Raw genomic sequence first — 22530 nt, 5'->3', positions numbered from 1 at the left:
AGGTAAAATTACACACACACAGTCATAACATAGACATGTCTACGGTTGTCTTACTGTTGCCTCTGACTCTTCTGTGTCCAACATAGCTGTCCACAAACCAGAGGAGTCAGTTTTACCACCTCAACCTCAGGAGAAGAGGATACTTTGGGCGTCAGGGGGAGGATATATTCATCGACAGCCCAGAGCCCATGAAAGGTAAAATATTATCTCTGTGATTATGTTGACACATGGAAAAAACAGATAAGAAAAACACAATTATTGTTAACCACACTTCAGCTGTCTCCTGCATAATTAGACAGTCTCAAAAACAAGACAACTCTGACATAGCTGCCACGGCTGCTCCCAAAATGCATTTCACCTGTGCATGAATACTTTCTGATGAGACTGATGGATTTGATTATACCCGCAGAAAAAAATAAAGAATCATTTAGAGGGACAAACGGTGCTAGACTGGCGTTCACTTGCAATAATAAATGCTCATGTATTACAACACATAATTTGCCTCCAGGGTGTAATTTGCCATAATATTATACGTTGCTACCATCTAATTACCTGTAATGATTATAGAACATAGGGAGCTGCATTGGAAGGTGCTCTCCATGCTTCTTTCAAGCAGTACCTCTATGTATTGTTGAAAATACAATTTCAGCTCCATGACAACAGTGACATGATGAAAAGTAGCGTGGTGTTTTGCTGAACTTGGCATGTCGTCTACAGTGCAGCTACACCCCAGTCCTCGCCTATCCCGGTCCCAGATGTGCTGTTCACAGTCCATGTGTCTAGCATGTGAACAACAGCTCTGGGCTGCTGCCAGACACTTTGCACTGCTGTTAACGGACATGACGCTCGCTTCTGAACATGCAGAGTCATCAAAATTTAAAGGCACATATTTTGTCACATACACATGCAGGCGCAAACACAATGCATTATGCACACAAATATGCACAGATGCACATGCAGCGATACAAATGGGACTTCTCACTGGGAGGCACATTGGAACATGAACATAATCATCTGTTTCTAGCTGGCTTTGTTCTCCTTGACTCCGCAAGCTCTTTTTTGTAGTTTATTTTTATATCCATGAATATATCATCCTACAAAAGCTTATGCTCGTTCTTAGAGCAAACAGGCCATGTGGTTCTTATGAGCTATAATATGAAACTTAGGGGCCTTGAGTGGCTCAGCTTAACAAGACAAGGCAAATACAGGCTAATAGTGTCTGTATTACAATAATAACTGCTCCTGCTGCCTCTGTCTGACTTGTTATAGTGAATGAACACTAAGACTAAATCCAAAGCTGGCTGGGAAAAAATAATCTTGTTGACTGAAATGAAATTAGAAACAACAGTTTTCAGAAAAGCTAAATAAAATAAAGCCAAAATAGAACTGCAGGGTATAAATCAGCTTTGTTTTCTCCCCACTGTTGATGGTTAAAATGGTTTTGTAAATTATATGTGATGGGGATGTTGATGTTATTGTTACACAACATCAAATATTTTTCAGCTTCTATATATTAAGGTTTTTTCTTGAAAACCTCATACTAGCACTATAATTAAATGTACGGTGGCCAACAAGGGCCAAACATATTACAACGGCCCAATGCGTCTCTGAAACAACGCAAATTCATAAACTCAAACACGAGTCTAAACAAGGTACAAAAAGAGGAATGTGGTGCAAATTAAAAAATGTGTTGCAAGACACAAAAACAAATGCATAATAATCAAATGCTCTGCAAATAGAGAAACGATGCAAAGCACAAAACGATTCAAACCAAGAAAACATCTGCAAATGAAAAACATTGCATAACCAGTCACTACAACGGAAGTGCTCCAGACCTGTAGGGGGCGCTGTCAGCAGAACAACTCAATGCAGAGACACACAGGATGGAGAGAGAGACGGAGAACAGCTGACTGACAGTGTTTCAAGCTACAGTGGGAACAAATTGAAGTTACATTGTAATGCAGTAATGTGATTTTTATTTGATTAAATTTGACACTAGTCTGTTGTCTGTAAACGCTGGCTGGCTGCAGGTTTGGAGCACTTCTGTTGTAGTGACTGGTTATACAGTGCTTTTCATTTGCAGATGTTTTCTTGGTTTGCATTGTTTCTTTATTTGCAGAGCATTTGATGATTATGCATTTGTTTTTGTTTCTTGCAGCGCATTTTTTCATTTGCACCACATTCCTCTTTTTGTACCACATTTAGACTTGTGCTTGAGTTTGTGAATTTGCATCATTTTTGTACTTGCAGCGGTTATCTCTTAACTGAGACGCATTGGGTTGTTGCAATGTGTTTGGCCCTTGTCGGCCACCGTATAAATGTAGTCAGTTTTTCAAAATAAAAGTGAAGCTACTTACACACTCGTAAACTAAAACTAAAGTGAAATCAGAAACACTATGTATTTATTTTCTAGGGACAGTGGGCATTGATGAGCCTCCATATAAGAGTAATACAAGATGTGAAAATATAGGATTACAGGGGAAAAAGTACAAGGCAGATAAAGAAAGAAAATAACAATATACAGACACTAAAGGGAAGCACAATGTATCACTGTATGTGAGACAGCCAATCAACTTCAAAAAAAAAAAAAAAAAAGAATAGTGAGAAAAAAAACTCATTTTAACACTCATCTCTGATTCTTTCTTCACCCACTCATCATCCTGCAGTGGAGGTGTACAACTGTGGAGTGGGCAGCGGAGACTGTTCCCAGTGTTGGGGTCGGGAGGATCAGGGCCACCTCTGCGGTTGGTGTGACAACAGCTGCAGGCCGAGGGATGACTGTCAGCCAATCAGGGATCAGTGCCCCGCTCCTGAGATCTACAAGGTAAGATCACGTTTTCAGGATTTGAACAGGCTTGAATACCACCTTCCTTCTCTTGTGTTCCTCCACTGCTGTTCTGTAGCCTCAAGGCTCTATTTTCAGGCCATAAAATGGTGAATCATGGGGTCACTCACATGGTGCCATGGCCCATTGCCCTGTCTGTCCTCCATCAGCTGCTGAGGGAATGTTTGAATAGACTCTCATTAAAGCAGTTCGCTCAGTAATAACACTAACACTCACTTAACCACAGGCCCTCCAGGGACACAACCAAGTCGATCTGCAATCACTCAGGAGGGCATGGGAACACCTTCTGCCCTACAAAGCTACAGTATGTGGGTAAACTGTGTAGAGTGGGACTGGAGCCTATATGTGTAGACCTCTTTGTTTAGAAAGCCACACAGACAAAAAGAAAGCAAATAAGAACCATCAGGGGGTTTTGTGACCAAAATAAGAGCAAAACCACACTGGTCCAAAGAATTAAGGAGTGTTTATTTTTCACAGGATCTGGCTGTGGTCACGTCAAGTCAGTCATTTCAGTTACCGGCAGAGGCCTTTTTGAAACACTTTGCGGAGCTCATTTGCATGATTATTTTCTTATTTTCATTAGTTTTTCCATTTGTTATGGAGCTGTGTTTAGACCCATCCTCTCGCCGCTACTGAATGTCATATCAGCCCCGCTACGGTAGGCGGTCATGGGAAGCACGGCTCACATGAGACCCAGTCGGCCTGAACTTCCTGTAGATAAAACCTGGTCGGCCCAGGAGAATAAGCAAGCAGAACAAAGCAGGCGGACACACACACACACTTACTCTCTCTGGCACACACACACAAGCCCACAATCTGTCACACAAATAGGCCATATTGAAGCATTCACGATTATCCCTCATTCTTTGTAGCTGTCAGCATACTGTGACTAACAGGATGCTCTGTGAGAGTCTAACTTATGTGGACTTCTTACGTGACTCAAGTTAACTGGGCTGAGATGCCGTATGCGTGGGTAGACCATTGTTGCGATAGTTTCTTTCTCCCGCTCACACACCCTCCCACTGTTGCTCTCAGGAGAGAGGGTTGGAGAACGGATACTGCATGGGGCTGTGGTTCTGTGGGGTGTGTGATGCAATGCTTTGGCAGCCATGTTTTCCCAGAGTATCCACAGGGGTTACAGCCGGAGTACTCAGGCTTACAGAAGAAAAGATCAGCTCTCCCTAAACATTCACACACACACACTACCACAGCAGCTCTTTGTTACATTATCCTGGTGGCTGTGTGTAAAGCTCAGATAAATGAAATGTGTTTTTCTTGCTCCGCTTTGTCACATGCAATCTTTATCACAAGGTTGTTGTAACAAAATATCAATAAGGTGGAGGAGGATTTCATTATTGCTTAAGTTTGTCACATACTACCTAATTGTGAAGTATGCTATCTATTCAATGCATTGACTTAAGACAATGGAGACATTTATAATCCCTGTAGTGTCTTTATTCTCATGTTATGTGTGGGTTTGTCTAGCGTTTAAAAAAAAAAAAAAAAAAAAAAAAAAAACATTGATTAGAGGTACTTCTGCATCCAAAACAGGAACTGCCAAACATAGTTTATTTAAGACATGAAAAGAAAAGGAAAACAGAAGGATCTGGGTGAGACATAAATGGTTGAGGGAGAGGATGGAGAACCAGTTGGACAGAGAATGGGTGGAGAAGGGTGCAGTATAGTGAGAAGCTTTTTCCTGTTTTTGTTCTCACGTCCTCCTTGATTAGTGTGATGCAGAGGAACAGGAGTGAGGAGACCAAGATGAAAGCTCTGACCTCAGACCATGTATTCAGAATGAAAAATAGAAGACGAAAACATATGGATGTTTTTCCTGGTTAATCTAGTGCAGGTTGTATATCTGCATACACAATATATTCAGAGTCATTTTGATATGAGTATGAGGATAATTTATTCCTCGAATGCATTTAATAGCTTCAGTGTTCCTGGTGGAGGTTTTGCACAGAGAAACATTCACACCCCGTGATCTCCCTGGAGGCCTGGCAGAGTTTGTGCTGTAAATCAAACCTCACAGACTTGTGTGAGGTGTAAATGAACAGCATGCCAGCTGATGTTGATGTCAATGCTCAGTGGCACCTCAGAGACACACAAGGTGCAATAAGACATATAGTGATAATAAATAACTCTGCTTTCTTCTGAGCTCTTGAGAGAAGCTAGGGTCTTTTATGTGTGTGTTCATATGTGCTTACACATGCGTTTATGGGCTGTTTGTACTTTACATGTATAAGAAAGACTGCCGGTGTGTGTTTTTGTTAAAGCCTATATATGTAGTATAAATAGGCAAGTGTTTTTACGCTTATCGTATCCAAAGGCTTAATATAACCATAAAAATATTTACATCATTTCCTGTCGTGTCAATCACATTGTAAGTACAGGGTTATTTTCCAACAGTTTGTTTTCACATGATATTAAAAGTTACACACTCTTTCTTTATTTAACCAGTTCTGGAAAATGTATGGTTTATTTATATGCACTGTCGCTCTCGCTGGCATTAAAGTATCTGAATGAAGACTCACACCCTGTTCTCTCGCCTAGACAAAACAGTGGCACTGTTTTCATTCTTAGGCTCAGTTTTCTGATAGAGCTGGAGCCAAGCTAATAACGTCGAGGGGTCACAGTGACTTCAGCTCAGCCAGGGGTCATTTGGAAAAACAAGAGCACTGCTGGACTAGCTATGCTACAGTGGCAAGATGATAGTAGATTGCTTCTGTCTGGGCGTCTGAGATGCTATCTCTAAGGCCGCGTATCCATCGCTACAGAGAAAGAAGTGACGGTCCTCTTTTTCCATCCTGCTTTCTCTTTGCTTTCTCCTGAACTGAAAGACCAAAGGCGAGGGCTGAAATTGTGCGTGAGAGTATGCCTCTGAACAACAGCAGAAATTGGACTAAGGAATTTGACATAGCAGATGAAAGGGAAGAGTGCTGTGCATTAATTCCCTTGTTGAGGCTTTGCTCCCTCACTACCACCATCAGCATTCACTCGCCTCTCGACACTCAGTTCCCTAAATTGCCTCCCCACTCATCCACCTTTCTGCTGTGCTCTCCACCTCGCCTCTCCAGCCCTCTCTCTCTCTCTCTTTCTCTCTCTGTCTCTTGTGGGATGTGAAGGGGGCTCTTAGGCTCCTCTTTATTTGCATGTGCTATAGAGGATTAGAGGCTGAAGAGTCTTAGACTGGCACAGTTAAGAGTCTGCTTTGTGTGTGTCTATATACCTAAACCATGTGTCTATTCAATTAAAAGAAGAAGAACACTTACACAGGCCACTTGTCCTCATCTCTCTGTGTGACACACTCCATGTCAGCATCACAGACAGCATCTCCATTCTCTGAATTCCCCAAAATGTTCACTATTATCATTAGAAGAACATTTTACCGAGCTAATCTCCTTATGATCCCTAATATACAGCATTGTGAGTATTACGTGGCTTTTTACAGGCTATTTTTTCTCTCCGCTGTCTGTCTTTGTCAGATCTCCCCCCTGAAGGGTCCTGTGGATGGAGGCACCCTGCTGACAGTAGAGGGCAAGAACCTGGGCCGCAGGGCTGGGGCTGTACAAATCTCTATTGGAGATGTACCATGCATTCTTCAGCCTGAACTCTACACTGTCTCTGTGCAGTAAGTGTTACAACATATACCTCATCTGTCATTCAACAATTTTGGTACCTGGATTTTACATTTCCTCTGCGGGGGCCCTGGTGCACCCAACAGGATGACCAAGGATGCTGCAGAATCTAAATCCTCTTCTTAACTGACATTAAAAACACAATATACTTCTGTTGCATTATAAATTTAAATAACTAATCATTGTCATTTTAAAATGCTGTTAAGACGTAGACTGTTGGGATGATAGTTAAAATGTACAGTTGTCATGGTAACATGATATGCCTTTATTCAGGTAAGTGATCAGGTGGATGGCAGGGAGAAGAACAGACTATTAGAAACAGTGATGGAAGGATTTGTCACAGTTAATAAACCTGGGGTGTACCTATCCGAAATTGATAGGTACACCCCAGTCTAAAAATGATTTATTACATTTAATAGGTGGACTACCCAGATGTCCCACTGTGGAAAGTCTTATCAGCAGAGACAGTCATGAAAATGGGTGATTGGCAGTTACTGCTAAATGCCTTTAATAAAGTTATTTAATGATACCCTGATGATATAAAATGATTATGGTTTTGTAATTCCATGGAGATACAATTGAGATCACAAAGGGAACTTAAAAATACTCCCATAAGCATATGTCCAGAAAGAAACAGCTACATAGTAATTAAAAAGAATAATAATTCAAATTCACATCATTTACATAAAGAAAATCTTACGTGAGCCACCTTTGAATAAGTTCCCAAATTCCCCATCACTGATGGCGGTTCGTCAATAGCCTCTCACATAATGCCAGAAAATAAAATGTCAACCACCCCTTTGTGGTTTAGTTTTTATGTATTCATGATGCTAATTTTCACAAATATTATTATGCAGCACACATCTCATTTTAAATGACTCCATCGCTATCCCTCCATAGCACAAGGACCATCACACTGTCACCATGGAGACAGCAGGACCCCGCTTTGACACACGCATAACGGAGCTTAGAGGAAGTCAGTAACTCGACAATTACATCCAAAACTTCCATTCAGTATCTGTAATGTCCCTTGAATGGAACTGTTTATCTGGTGTTGCTCCACTGAAGCTAATCATTGTATTAGGACCGGTCCGAAGGCGACCTGCGGGTTTTACCTGTCAGTTCTGCTTCCTGACACATTCCCCCAAACCACTCATGTCGAAAACAGCGAATCACATTTCACTCCAGGGGTGATCTCATCTTGTGCCGTCACTCTTTATTGGCTCTGAGGCCTATGACAACACAACATATCCATTTTGCTGGAAGTGGCACGGACAAATCATAACACATCAGTGCATCTGACAATGTCAGCACATTTGACTCACACACACCAACACACATGCGTATTCATGTTTCTTTTTATATCCTTGTAGCTGCCTTCCACTGATTTGATTACATTTGATCCTATCTCCTCACCTTGACTAGAATTTAACCTCACTTTAATCTCAGCTTCATTCAAATTATCCCCACAATGCTAATGCTCAATTAAGGCCTGTCAGATAAATGAGAACTGGACAAAATAGCCCCGATTCACAGTAATGTCCTCACTTACATCTCAAACTGCCTTGTTCAGGGAGACACACACACACACACACACACACCTACACACACACACACACGCACACACACACACACACACACACACACAGTCAGCTGCACACACACACACCTGCAAATGTGACCTCATTTATCAGGGCTGTTGAGACAGGTGTCTGCTCGTGTGCTGAGAGGTGAAAGTTCACATCTGCATGCCAAAAGGAAAATGTGTAGCACTGGAGAGTAGGTGCTCCGTTCACTCTGTGTCAACATTTTAATTAATGGCTCACTCAGTCGAGGCACACCTCATTTACTGGAGTACTTCTCTTGATATTTGGCTCAGGTCCTCCACGTTGCACTCTCGGTCATTTTCACATGAGCCTTGAGTGGCCTTTTTTTCTGCTCATTTAACAGGACTGCAGACAACGCTCGCATCCTTGATTGCTGATGATCATCACCCACTCTGGGGACATGATCAGAGACATCTTCTGCACTAGCCAAAATATAAGCCTCTGAAACCCATAATACACCGCCCACAGTGGGCCAGAGCTGGAATGTGGAGCAGGGGTCAGTCGAGGCACTGCCTTCTCCTACTGGGAGTCTACATGTCCTTTGACAGAGATCACACTGCATCAACATCACACTCTGTACATGCACACACACAGAGCCACTATGTGAGCTATTTTAATGCTACTGGCTGAGACCATGGCCTATAGTACTTTATCTACTGATATGCCTTTGTACTGCAGTTGCATTGGTTTTATGTTTATGTCTTGGGTACAGAATAATCCTCTGACATTTCAGTTCAATAGCAGATATTGTATGGATGTGATGCATTGCTGTGATTAAATTCTTAGCCTGAATCCATTTAGACCTGAAGAAACTCTACTTGCCTTGATTCAGTCTCCAGTTTATCTGATTTCCTTCAGGCTTGAATTTGCGTATAGCCATGTTTCATTTTATTTATCCTTTTCTGTCATCACCAAATGATGCATTTTCCAAACAGGTGTGTGTCTGTATCATGCACTTCAGACCCACTCTGGTGCCCATTGAGTCCTGCAGTCCTTTTCATCTTCACCCAAAAAATATCTTAAATGAAAACAGGTGCATGTCTGCCCTTATGGCCCTTAACTGACACCAATTTTTGAGTGTGGCGACATTCTTTACCTGATGCTCCTGTAATTAGCGAGCAGAAATTGAAACCCTGTTATCAGCAGAGGGCTGTAACTGCAGGGTATTAAGATATTTTTAAGTTATTTAAGATTATAAAATATATCTGTGTTTTAACTGAGCTCATTAAATGCTGCAGTGGAACTGTAAAATGAGAGGATTCGGTCTGAATTGAAAGAAAACACACTTTTACAGCTGGTGTAAGACCTGACCCCAGTCAAACCAAGATCTGGCCTCATCTTACCGCAAGTCCTGCCAGATCCTCCTACATAAAACACACCTCCTCCGTGTATGTAAATTCCCCACAATTCTTCTGTCAATCATTGTATCACTCACGGAGAATTTATAAGCACTGTAGCACCAAACACCTGACTAAATAACCCAGCTGGGTGTTGAGCTGGGAGGGGATCATGTGAGGTGATAAAGGTTGTCTTTCCCCTCCAGTGCATTTATCCCAGAGAGGCCCCTGAACAGTAGATCCCACTGCCTAGGTACACCACGGTGTCATTAATGTGAGACGTCCCTGTAGAGTGTGCACTGATGACACAAGGCTTAATCACAGCCAGGAGGCGAGAGAACAAGCCTCAGCAGCTCCTTAATCTCCTATGTGGTTAGACACATCTGGTGTGTGGAGCTTTGAACTTTACATCTTCTAATATCTGATATCTGGAGGCTTTATTGGATTCCTTATGTAGATGCAATATGCTTTGATAAATTAGTTCATAACCGCCATTCTTCAAATTAATTGTGTCTTTGTTAAGCTGTCATGTTCATGAGCTTTTTCTCCATCTGTGACCCTTCTGTCAGTTTGAGTTGAGGAACTTGTGTTAATTTATTTTATTCAATGAAAAAAATCTTAGATAAGGTTTTTGGGATACTATATATTTTATGTTGTTTCCTTTATTAATTGATCGGTGATTATAGTGTTTGGACAACAAAACAAGAAATTAATTCCCTGATTTAAATCCTCAGGCTGATGTGTGTCACTGGGAGGTCTGCACTTGTCATGAAGGACATCGTCCAAGTGGATGTGGATCAGAGTGGGGTGGGGACGTCAAAGGAAAGCTTCTCATATTTAGTGAGTATTGTGCAGACATCTATCCTCCAGCTGATCTTTGATTTCATGTTGTGTCTGTCTCTCCCTCCGCATTCTTCTTCTTCTTCTCCTCTCTCATGTTCCTTGTTCCCCACTGGGATAGCCGTCTCTAGTGTGTCAGTTGAGTGTTAACAGATGCGTTTTATGATGCTGAGGAATGCGAGTGTGTGGGAATCTTCAAACATTCATCTCAACTGCAACTAAGCACCAATGTCATTCTGCGCTGGCTGCCAGCAAAAACAAATATGGCGATTGTTTGAGTGTCCCTCACTCTGAATTCATCACTGGTAGTGAGGCAGTGAGCCAGCATTGTGTTAATTGACCTCGACCCAAACAGTCTCCCATTGGATTAAGAGTATTCAGTCAGTGGAAATACCCATGTAAGCTCTTTGTTTCTTTTTGTTTGTAGACAATGGGTTTTTCATAATGCAATGTGGGAGCAGTCTATCATTTAAGCAGCTTCTAAGAGAGGATCTGCCTATGAGTCACCCCACAGAGAAATCACCCCAATCTTGAAGCCCTTCTTGATACGTGAGGATAAAGGAAATCCAAAACAACAAACATTAAGTTGGGCTGTGGTGGGAACCCCTCTCAGGGCTTCTTATCCACATCTGAAATGCCCAAAGAAGAGAGGCTGTTGTAGTAGGGTGTTGAGGGGAAGATGTGGGAGAAAGAGAAAACAGTTTTGGAGACAGGATATGTGCCTCTGCTGCATCTCCTTCCTCGGACCTTGGGCCGGAAACATCTGCCTCCTTACACCCACTCTGACACAAATGCACAATAGGTCTCCTCCATCCATGCGCAATGAGGAAGTGAATCCTGTCAGTGAGGATAAGAGGTTTCCCTGGAGGCGAGGTTCATAGAGGGGATAGAAAACTCGCAAAGAGCAGGAATGCTGATGCTGATAGCTGCAAAGCTGAACACGGTTATTCATCTTTGCCTCAGGAGCCTTTGTTTGCGTGTGTACGTGAGTGTATATGTGTTTGCATGTGCACACATGACCGTGCTTGCATGCAGTTTTTTCATGAGTGTGCGCAACTGCATCTCACCCGGAGTAACTGTCCTGCAAGCTCGGACCCATAGGCCAGTTGGCTTCAGCAGCACTGTAACATACTGCAGCGTGGGCTGTCTTCACAGTTTTCTTCGCTAATTTACTGTTGTAGTCAGCAGCTGTCTCAGCCCATCTGCAAAGAAAAGATATTCAAGCCTCAATAGATGAGATTTTATTTGGTGTCAAGAACAGCATCATAAAGCCCAACACAGAAGTTGTGTAAGCTTCTGCTACAGTGCTGCCAGGCTTTATGGGGTAAAGTTGATGTCTTCATAGTTACATGCTCCATCTGTCCTCTGGATCCAGGTTCCAAAGCTGTTCTCCATGGAGCCAGGGAAGGGCTCTCGTGCTGGAGGAACCAGAGTGACCATTAGGGGTGAACACCTGGACATTGGCTCTCAGGTCAAAGTCAAGGTCAACAACACACTGGAATGTATCATCATTGAGTGAGTTCTACAATCCTATACTATTATATCCAGGTGATTTTTATCTATGCGAGGACAGTCCATGTCTGGTTTTCATTTAAGTGGTTCAAGTTTCTGAATGCTGGTCATTATTTGACAGAGCATTTCATCATTAGTAAATAACTTATACCAGCTGTTGGAAATCTATTGTCTGTTAAAGCTCTAGTATGTAACATTTCCACATCAGAATATCTAAAAATAACAAAACCTATTCATTTTATTGGCTTTTACACTTACAATGTATTACATCTTTCCAACATAATTCAATTTTACAGAGATCATTGATCCATTCAGTATAACGGTCTGTTTTATTTGGTTATCTGTTGATGGTACCACATCCCCACATCTCTGATAACATCACTTGGCAGCTGTTTCATTAGAATTAAATTACATAACATAAATGTGCATCACTAAGTGTATAACGTCAATAAAACTTTGATGCATTACTTCATCTATAAACATGATTTTTGTCTGAGGCACATCAGGTACATCTTTCTCAGCAGTGTTGGTGAAAATAAATCCTAAGACTCTACACATCACCAAATAGAAAAGTGTGTTTTATGATTGTCTTGTTTTAGAGAAATTACATATTGTGCATTTAAGTATACACTAGTCCGTGTGGCTAATGCAGTGTAAAATTGTGTTTAGGCTCTGAATTTTTCCACTCCTCGTTTTGTGACTTTAGTCCATCTTCAAGTGTGAATCCTGCTGTTAGTGGCACTGCTTGAAGCTTTTGTAAATTATATTTCAAGTGTAGACATCACATGATGTGCGGTTTGAATGTTTACTTCATTTTTGCAGGAAAACAGATGAAACTATTGAGTGCACCATGCCTCCAGCCTTACTGCCGTACACTGACTCTGTGCTGGTGTGTGTGGAATTTGAAAGCCTTCCCTGTCAGAGTGATCAGCTTAGTACCACATACACCTACGAGAAGAACCCCTCGATCAGCTTCATCCACCCGGAAAAGAGTTACCTCAGGTAGGTAGACTGCTACACACATGAAACATATTAAAATAGAAACGTCTTAAACATCTCAAGCTGGATGACTCTGCGGTTAACCTCCCAGAGTCACTGACATAAGTCATTACTGTAATGTCGTCCTGATGTGTAGCTTCTTCTCCCTATTGTGTTCTAAATAGCACAGCATGTGTGTGACAGCGTAGCGGCGTGCCTTTGAAGACATGTGTACGGATTTTCTCTACAGTCAAACTGTTTTGCATTATTATCGGCTTCCTTTTTTCTCTTTTATTCTAGCACAGTGTTCCAAAGTATTTGCATATCAGTATGAATTTGTCACATTTCTGTCATTGCTGAGATGTGACTGTTTGTTTGTGTGTCTTCATGTGTGTGTGTTACAGTGGTGGCAGGACCATCACAGTCACAGGCCAAGGTTTTGATCTGGTACAGAGCGTCACAATGCAGGTGGTGGGGATTGGAATATCAGTAAGTAATCAGCTAAAATGTGTCTTTTTTTTTTACATAAGGAAAGTTTTAAATGTATAATCAGACGAGGTGGAACTAATTAAAAAGTAAATAATGTTTTGTGGTGTTGCACAATCATAAACCCCTGACACTTTTTTCTGTAAAAAAGATACTCATAATGACATTTTTTTCAGGAAAATACTCTTATGTTTCAAGGGAGCACTGCATTTAGACACATTTTCCTATAATTAGAAGATCAGGATCTCGTGGTAGAAAAGTTATGCCAAGTGTTGAGACATAACATGGAATATATTCAAAAAATGCAACAGCATGAAAGAGTCCATTTTAGTAAGTAAGGAAGTTTTTATATAGCACCTTTCAATGACAAAAGTCAGTATAAGAGTATAAAAGAAATATAAGTATAAAACAAGTGGTGCCAGGCACAACAAACCCTGCCCCGTGCATGTATTGTAGCTAATTTTGGCATTGATCCAGCTGATGTCATCATGTCTATGCTTGTGGTGATGTCAGCATATCAAGTGCCTCTATATATGTACCAGGTTTGAAGTAAATTGAAACAAAATTGATGTTTTTATAAACATTTGAAATTTTACCCATTGTAAGTAAATGGGAGAAGGAAAAAGATTTTAAAAATTCATAAAAAATTTTAACTTTGACCTACTTTTCCCAAAATGTAACCACATCTATTCTGGGTCACTGGCAATCTATAAACCCAATTTGGCATGAACTCAGCCAATAGAAATGAACAAACAAACAAACCGAACCAAAAACAACACCTCTTGCCTCCCCTTCGGGTGCGGGGTAAAAAATGAAATGTGTATATGAGTATAAAATAAATGAAAAGTCATAGATTCCAACAGTTAAATTCTATGTAAATGCACCCAAGTCCATAACGTAGGACAAAAACCTGGGAAGCACCCTGTCTGTTGGACCAAAGTACCACCAGCAAGTGTTGGACATATGTTTAGTTACACATAGATGTAAAAGTTCACAAATGTAGGAAACCTCTGACCACCAAAAGATCTGAAATATATCACCAAAATCTTGAATTGACCTTGAAACTTTATGGGGAGCTAATATAATAAGAAAGGTTTAATTAGTTGTCGTAATTTTTCTATTCTATTGTAGATTTTATTAACCCATAAAGACCCAAACATCCACCATCGACAAAAATCATCTACTGATCTAAACTGTTTAATAGCTGTTGATCCACTAATCCTATCATAATCTGTATGAAATACAGTTTGTCATCTTTTCATGGTCATCAGATATGACCCATTCAGACATTCAGAGACTTTGCAGTTGCCATGGAAACACCATAATCTTCTACAACATTAATTCACCAGTAAAAGCCATGGAGTTGGATCAATGTCTGGTTTATCTCTGTTTCTGATATAATAACCCTCAACTTCAGTCTGAGCTTTTCTGAACAACTATATGATCAGTGAATTAAATATAGGCAAATACATGGTTTACACTGAAAAATGCAAAATACACAGCATAATATTAGAATAAATGGTGAGAAATCAGTTAAAAAAAAGGTTGAATATAGAGAAAACTTCATTTGGGAACTTCCACAAAAGTAGCACTGGGTCTTTATATGTTAAAATATCAGTGTTATTTGTTAGTGTTTTCTATGTCATATGACCCACTGAGTCCAAATCTATGAATTATAAAACTGTGAATAAGACTCAGCCCACATTATTCTTCTATTGTATATGAATATTTTTATATAGACAAAGCATTTTTTTAGTAGTTTGATTATTTGGTAGTGATGGATAACCAGGCTTAAATTTTCTCATAGTTCCAAGAGTCTGATGTTATAATAATGTGATATTTTGTCATAATTACAAAGCATTTCTCAAAATTACATAATCAGGACCTTGCACTTTAATGCCTTAATCAGTGGATGAGGGATATATTTTGACATTATTTTCCCTGATCTTTCACTAGGACTGCACAGTCATCTCCACCTCCATGATCACCTGTCCATCCCCGGCGGCGAGCCAGTCCCAGCAGACCACCGTGCAGTTCCTCCTAAACGGAATCTCGTACACCGGAGACAGCCCAGCCTCCTCGGACAGCGAGGCAGAGGAAGAGGAGGGGGAGCTTCTTAAAGGTCACTTCCTGTTGGAGTATGTGGAGGATCCTCAGTTCTTCACTGCTAACAAGGAGAAGCTGATTAAACACCACCCGGGAGAGCCACTGACACTCATCATCAATGTGAGTGAAACTCCTGCTGAGACAGGAAGTTCAGATTAGTGTCACACAAGTATCTTACTGCGCTGATAACTCACGCAAATATTCACATCCTTTAGAAAAATCAAAGGTCATCCCCATCTCTTAATATGATGGATGCAGTTTTATTGATTTCTATTTCATTTTTATGATGTAGTTGATTAAAGCAGACATTTTAACAGGAAGCCTTAAACCCTTTATTTTACCTGACACTTTAACAGTAATCTTTTATGATTTTTATTTGATGATTTTTTTAGGCCTGTAATAACTGAAAGCCACCAAAAAAAACATTAATGTGAGTATGCAGCCTATTTCCAAAGTGTGTTTCTGATATCTGTCTGTATGCATGTCACTGTGTGTCATTTTAGTAGAATGACAGATGCACGGTTATGGGATGCATTGTTAAAAAGTAACAGCATTTTTTTATTGTTACTATGTCAAGAATACTCATACATGCATACAAATTGTTTATATTACATCAGTGTAACTATTTAATGAAATATGTTGACAGGAGAATGCCATTTGATAAGGCCCAGGGAGAGTTTTAGACATTTTTTTGCCATTCCCAGTAAAAATCATGTATTAGTGGGGGTGTTAGAAAATATCGGTTCTGCAATGTATCGTGATATTTCATTTCACAATACTGTATCGATTTTAAAAAGTACTCTATCGATATTTTTAGGTATTTATTCAAATGCAGATATGGTGTAGGTTCATTTTAGTTTTTTAGTTTTCTTTATTGTTTCTATCTTATTTATTATTATTTAACACTGTTTGATTAAATAATGGTTATTTGAAGCATCCTAAAAGCACTTTTTACTGTCTGAGAGGCAGATATTAGTTCCTTTGTTGGGATTGTACAAAAATATTGTTCTGATGTTAGTTCTGAACTAATAGAATATGAACATTTGAACAGGATCTTAAACTGTAACGTCTGTAAAACATAATTTCAGTTTGAACACAGGAACATTTTGTGATATAGCATTAGATCCTGTTGTGATCAAATAAAAATGTGTTTAGTATTTGTGCATATTTCTGGTGTAATTCAATTCTTCTTTTTTAAAAAAGAAAGAAACAAAAAACTGCCTTTTTAATAGTATCATGATATATCGTGATATATCGTATCGTGATCCTAGTATTGTGATTTGTATCGTATCGCCAGATTCTTACCAATACACACGTCTATGTATTAGAATTTATTTTTTCCATCTGTGTAAATACAACCAAATCAAATGCTGCCCATTTGAGGAGTAAACACACAGAGGGGAGACTCTTTGAAAGATGAGATTTCTTTGATATAAACGAAGCAGGTATTTCACCATATCAGCCATAAAAACCACCCTAGACCCAGAGATGATGTTTGTTGGATTGAGAAGTGCCTCTGCTGTAAACCTGACTGCTCCTGCTGTGAGCAGCAGACTGGGCTGAATGCTTCTTTATTCATATTCACATAAACCAGAGGCACATAAACCACATCAAAGCATACGTCCCCTGAAACGTGTTGATTTCTGTTGTGGGCCTGAGAGAGAGGGGTGAGGGGTGGTGGTGGTGGGGGGGTGCTGCTGCTGAGATTTAATGGCGGCTCAGTGGGAGGTCCTGTGTTCCTATGTTCTGGCTGATCTAAGCACCTGTCTGCATGGATTCATCGCCCATAAAAGCTGCTGGCCCTGACACTGAACGTCATACCCACAGTAACGCCACAGACGGGGAAGTTGAGACATGATGCAGCTTCCTGTTGGTGTGTGTGTATGTGGGGATGAGGCCCCTGCAGGGACCGCTGCCTCAGTCTGGGTACATGGGCGACTTTTCTGTTGTTTCCTGTTTTCTTTAGGAAGGTGGATTCCACTTGTGCCGGACCTGAGGGGAGGAGTGGAGGGAGAATGTGTTTGTTTATTAATAGGAGCTTGTTAGTCAGTCGAGCCTATATTAAGGACCTGAGCTGGAATGTGGGTGGGTTGTGTTTGTGTTTCATCCTGTTTTTGCGGTTAGATTTCATTATTTGGTCGAATGACTGGGACTGCGATGCCATATTGTGCTGTATATGGCAGATATGCTTTACATTTTTTAGCATACTACAGCAATTATATACGGATGTATGTCTGCATCTTTTTGTGTGTGTGTGTGCATGTTTTGTCTGTTAGGAAACATTTGTTGACAAAGACCCAGGGGGTGGCATCCTGCAGTAGGGACAGGACAGGGCCCTGAGGGTGTAATCAAAGCAAGGAAGCACACTGGGAGTAAACACACACACTCGACTAAACACATTCCTCACTTGTGATTTGTTATATTGAAAGGAAATTACAATTTCATATAACCCGACTCCTGCTTTTGCATTTTTCTTTGGTGAAAATAACACTGTTCTCACTAGTTTTTAAGGCCGAATTTGGCAAAAAAGCAGCAAAAGAACAGATAATCAATCATTCGAAACAGGTCTAACAGGTTTTCAAACAGGTTTAACGCAACCTGCAATGTGAGCCAAATGTATTTGGAAGTGAAACAAAGGCAAAGCATTGAATTATTTCAGAATATGTCTAATGTAAACACGCATAAGAGTTTACAGGCCGACTTCTCAGGTTGGTTTTAATTTGGACAAACAGTTTCCATGTTTACAGCTTTACTGATTGTCTGACCACTTGTGTTTTCTTGCCTTGTCAGACTTAATTATATGTCTCTGAACTCTGCCTGTTCCTAGATATTGACAGTTTCCTCCTGGAGAGTACATCATTAATACCAAAACCACATAAAACACCCCCAAAGTGACTGGTTATGCTCTGTGCAGCCGTAGAGTTTTATTACTGTTGAATATAATATCTAGGGGTTGTGAGAAGGAATCTACAAAAATAGTGAGAGGTGGGGTTTATATGGACAGAGTTGGACTGATAATGAAGGCCATGTAGGCTCCTGCAGAAGGCCCTGAGAATGTTATTTTGGGCAGCGGCAGAGATGACTGTCAGCGGGTTTGTTTGTAGAAATTTCCCTGGCCATGTGAAGGAGGCAGCGGGAATGTTTGCTGCTTTAAGCTGAACCCTAGCCCAAAAACTGGTTAAGTTTTCTGCTGGCTTCCTCACTCTCACAGCTGTGTGACAGGCCTGCCGCAGCTCACTTTCGACATGTATGTGTGTGTGCGTATGTATGTGAGAGGGTGTATGTGTGGATAAAGCCTTTGCAGCCTTTATGAATGTTATCTGTGCCTGTTCAAACCCGGCCCCTCAGGTCTCTTACCACTGACTGGCTGATGGCTGTTTTTGTTCATTTCTGGCACAGAAAGGGCCGAGCGATCTGGAACTGGTGCCGGAGGAATACTCAGTGATGATTGGCTCCTATCCTTGTAACATCAGCTTCCATAACGACCAGCTGTTTCACTGCACCATCAATGGATTGTTGAGCTCCAGTGAGAGAGAGCTGCCCGTCACTGTAAGTATGCATGCATGTAAAACACCACATTAGAAGACAAACGCACATGAAACCTCTTGTTGAAAATATTGATGGATATACCCTTCTAATTTAAGGACATCACCAGTCTGTCACAGAGTATTTAAGCCTCTTCTGTCAAAATCCCAACCATCTGTGATTTACACTGAAACAGACCTCAGCGGTTTTCGTCACATTTAGTGATGCATGTGTAGGTCTGGTGTTGGAGAGTAGAATACAAGATATGAGTGACAGAGTTTACAGTTACAGCTAACATAAGCTACACTCCTAAAATAAATAGATTACTTTTGTGCCTCTGTGCTGTTTGCTCTGAAATTTAAAATGCATTTACCTATAAGCCTCTGATTTAAAACAAAGCACAAATCTAAGTGTATCTGCACCGTAGTCGATTATGCATGCAGCGTAGCCTATCTGTCCACACAGGACAAAAAGGATGGAATGACGATGGGAAATCAAGTTGTTGCTGTGGGAAAAAAAAAAAAAAAGAAATCACAAACTGCCTTTTCTGCTGCTGGTTCTATTTGAAGAAGATTAGCTACAAGGCAACAAAATGTACCTCAGAAACAGAGTGAAAGCAGTGTTCCACAGAGGAACTGTAAATTTACATAGTTTTATATTCATTTTTCTTCACTGGTTTTGACTCTAGTTTAATGCTATGTAAAGAACGGATCCTCACTCCTTTTTCCACATGAAATATCACGCTGCTCTATACTGTAAGCTTACATCTCTACAGCAAGTATGTTCAGAAAGACTCCTGGGTTCAATCTACTTTATGTCACTTTCATTCACAGTTACAGCAATAATAATGTAAATTAGAGTATTTGAATTAATCTAGTAATCTAATGGAATGGATTACAAGTTACAGCTATAGGCATGTAATCAGTAACATCTTTTAAATCACTTCTTAAAACACATTTTTACAGACTTGCTTCTATGGGATGTTGTCTACTTTTAATGTTTTTTATGTTGAACATTTAATTACCTCCGTCAAGTGTAACGGCGGAGGTAATTAAATGTTCTGTTCTGATCTGCCTTGGTGGAGGTCTGTGCTCTCCGAGTGCTTTTCTAGTTTTACCCTGTTTTGGTTATTCATTTATATTGACATACATGATGTTGTTTTATTCCATTCCTTCATTTTTGCATTGATTTGACAGCATCATGTTATGTTACTTCTGCCCACTCTACTACGATACATGTTGGGTTGTTTTCTATGTTTTAGTGTCTTTGCTTGCATCTTGTTTTTTTTCTTTGTCAAAGCACTTTGTTAACTCACTTTTTAAAGGTGCTATATAAATTAAGTTATTATTATTATTATTATTCAGTGTAAGTATTGCAAAACATTCTACTATAACCTTCCCAACTCTGTGTGTCTCTATGCAATATGAATGATCTGCAGTCACTGAGAATGAGTCAGCAGCTGGAAAGGTGGTGATTCATCATTGTGTGTCACAATGCCACGGTAGAACAGTGAAATGTTTACACTTATCTCCTTCATCCTTTATCAGTCTGTCTATCATCAGTGGTCCAATCAGCCATCATACAGACGGTATTATCTCACAATGCACTTAGACCCAAGTCTTTTGAGCCAGTGATTATGCTGCTCTTTGCTTATGTTGTTGTTTTGGCTCCAAGTTCTTTCAATTACAATTAAAGGTCTTGATCAAGATGTAAGTTTAGTCTCTCCTGATAAAACCCGTCACCCTCTTTAGTCTACCAGTGTTTCCCATCTGTTGTTGTCCGTTCCGCTCTGTTTTGATAGAGTTTTATTAGAGGGGAAAGCATTCATCTATATTTAAATATGAGCCAGACTGTGAGTGGTTCGGTGGAATAACTTAGAAACATATGTTACTCTGTCTGTTGACTTGTATTGTAGGAAGCTTTTCCCCACTTTGACATAAAAATAGAAGGGAAGCTTTTATTCCCTATCTGTACCTGTGGTTTCCTCTGCACCCTCTACTCCCCGTCTGTCTTTTAGAATGACTGAAAATAAACAGAGGCAATTAGCTAGGACGTAAAGCCAGGGCAGGGGTCAAATGAGATGTCATAACACAAATGGGTGGGCTGCATGCATCTCCTCCATGCACATGAGTGGTAAAGATGATTTGTGAGCACATGAGACAGGGGCATAAATACAGCGTGCACGTATATTTTCATTTGTGTCGGCACATTTGAATAAATGCATACATGTCGGGCTGGTGCATAGCTTATGGCCATTCGTGTTACTTCACTTACTTTAGGTGGCAGGTCTATTTTTACATGCCTGTGTTGTGCTTGGCTCTGAAGTGAAGCCGAGCTAAGGAGGGAATGTTGGGAAGCAGTGTTTTTGTACCCCAAGCGAAACAGGAACATGGAACAATGGCATTTCCCCCTCCATTACACCAGGACTGGCTGCTGCAATCACTGCAAGAAGGCTTTCTCTCACTGGTCTCACTAAGTAAACGCCAGGACCAGAAAGAGAAAGGCTATAAGAGAAAGAGGAATGAAGCCTAGTGAAGCTGCTGCTTTCCCTTCAGAGTAAGGCCAGTGTAAAGAGGGATTTGGTTTGAGGATTGGAGGGTTTTTATCTGAGGCTCTTTTTTATGAAGTTATGTTAGGATTGAAGAAGGAGAGGGAAGGATGTGCAGAGAGACCACAGAGACCCTGCTGACTAATCAGAAGGCAGAAGTGAAAGTCCTTTTCTTGTCACATCTGGGTTACTCTGAACTGGGTGACTCCTCCAGCTCATTGCAGCACAAGGCCATTTTTCAAGTTCTGCTCTGTTTTTTTTATTTATTTATTTTTTGTGCGTGTCTGCACCTGTGTCCATTAAATTGATGTATGTGTGCACATGTGTAGAAGCAATGACCATGGTTCCATATCAGACCACTTGCAATTTTTCTATTAGACTACAAAGAATAGTAAATGTTCCTACTACAGTACACTTATGTAATTGCGTTTAAGCATTAGGAAATTAAAACAATAGAAAATAAAAACTCAAGGGGTTATTGTGTAAAGAGGATAAAACAGAATGTGTATTGTTTCACATGTTGTTTCTCTTTTCTCCTTCTAGGTTCAAGTGGGGAACTTTCGTCACACTATTGCAAAAGTGCAGCTCGGTGGCAGTGAGCTGGCCATTGTGGTGTCCATCGTGGTGTGCTGTGTGCTGCTGCTGCTGTGCACTGTGGGTAGGTTATGTATACATGCTCGCCAGCAGATGATGGATGTCTCCCTGCTGTAGCGATGGATGCTCCAGATGTGGAGCAGATAAAAGGAATTTGGGGGTCATAGTTTCCCGCATTTGCTTGATCTCTTTGAGTCCCGGTTGCACAAAGACCCCACTGTTCCCTTTGCTCCTTGTGCTCATGTCTGTCTGACTCTGTGTGACTGTATCGTGTAATCTTTGTGGGAGTGTGTGTCTATAGAGCAGGTGTAGGGGTTGTTATGTGGATTTTCTCAGTTTCCTGCTTTGAATCTGCTCTCAGATATCAACAAAGCCTTTTTCTTCTCAGATTTATAGCCTTATTCCTCGGAAACTATCTGTGCACAAATATTTTATTATTATTATTATTATTATTATTATTATTATTATTATTATTATTATTATTATTGTTAAGAATCACATTTTCTTCTAA

General features: G+C 40.5%; 1 protein-coding gene across 2 annotated transcripts in view; it reads left to right on the top strand.

The window, feature by feature from the left end:
- plxnd1 (plexin D1) overlaps positions 1 to 22530 on the top strand; it is a 67534-nt gene that overhangs the window by 26806 nt on the left and 18198 nt on the right. For both annotated transcript variants that reach the window (XM_030139079.1, XM_030139080.1), the window contains exons 11-20: positions 87 to 195; positions 2667 to 2824; positions 6334 to 6479; positions 10165 to 10270; positions 11646 to 11785; positions 12605 to 12784; positions 13165 to 13249; positions 15203 to 15472; positions 18752 to 18901; positions 21969 to 22083. In XM_030139079.1, coding sequence (XP_029994939.1) covers positions 87 to 195; positions 2667 to 2824; positions 6334 to 6479; positions 10165 to 10270; positions 11646 to 11785; positions 12605 to 12784; positions 13165 to 13249; positions 15203 to 15472; positions 18752 to 18901; positions 21969 to 22083 — 1459 coding nt within the window. The remainder of the gene's footprint in view (positions 1 to 86; positions 196 to 2666; positions 2825 to 6333; positions 6480 to 10164; positions 10271 to 11645; positions 11786 to 12604; positions 12785 to 13164; positions 13250 to 15202; positions 15473 to 18751; positions 18902 to 21968; positions 22084 to 22530) is intronic.

This window comes from Sphaeramia orbicularis, chromosome 7 (genome assembly GCF_902148855.1).
Source record: "Sphaeramia orbicularis chromosome 7, fSphaOr1.1, whole genome shotgun sequence".
Taxonomy (NCBI): domain Eukaryota; kingdom Metazoa; phylum Chordata; class Actinopteri; order Kurtiformes; family Apogonidae; genus Sphaeramia; species Sphaeramia orbicularis.
Note: the sequence above shows the minus strand (reverse complement) of the source record. Positions and strands in the feature narration are given on the sequence as shown.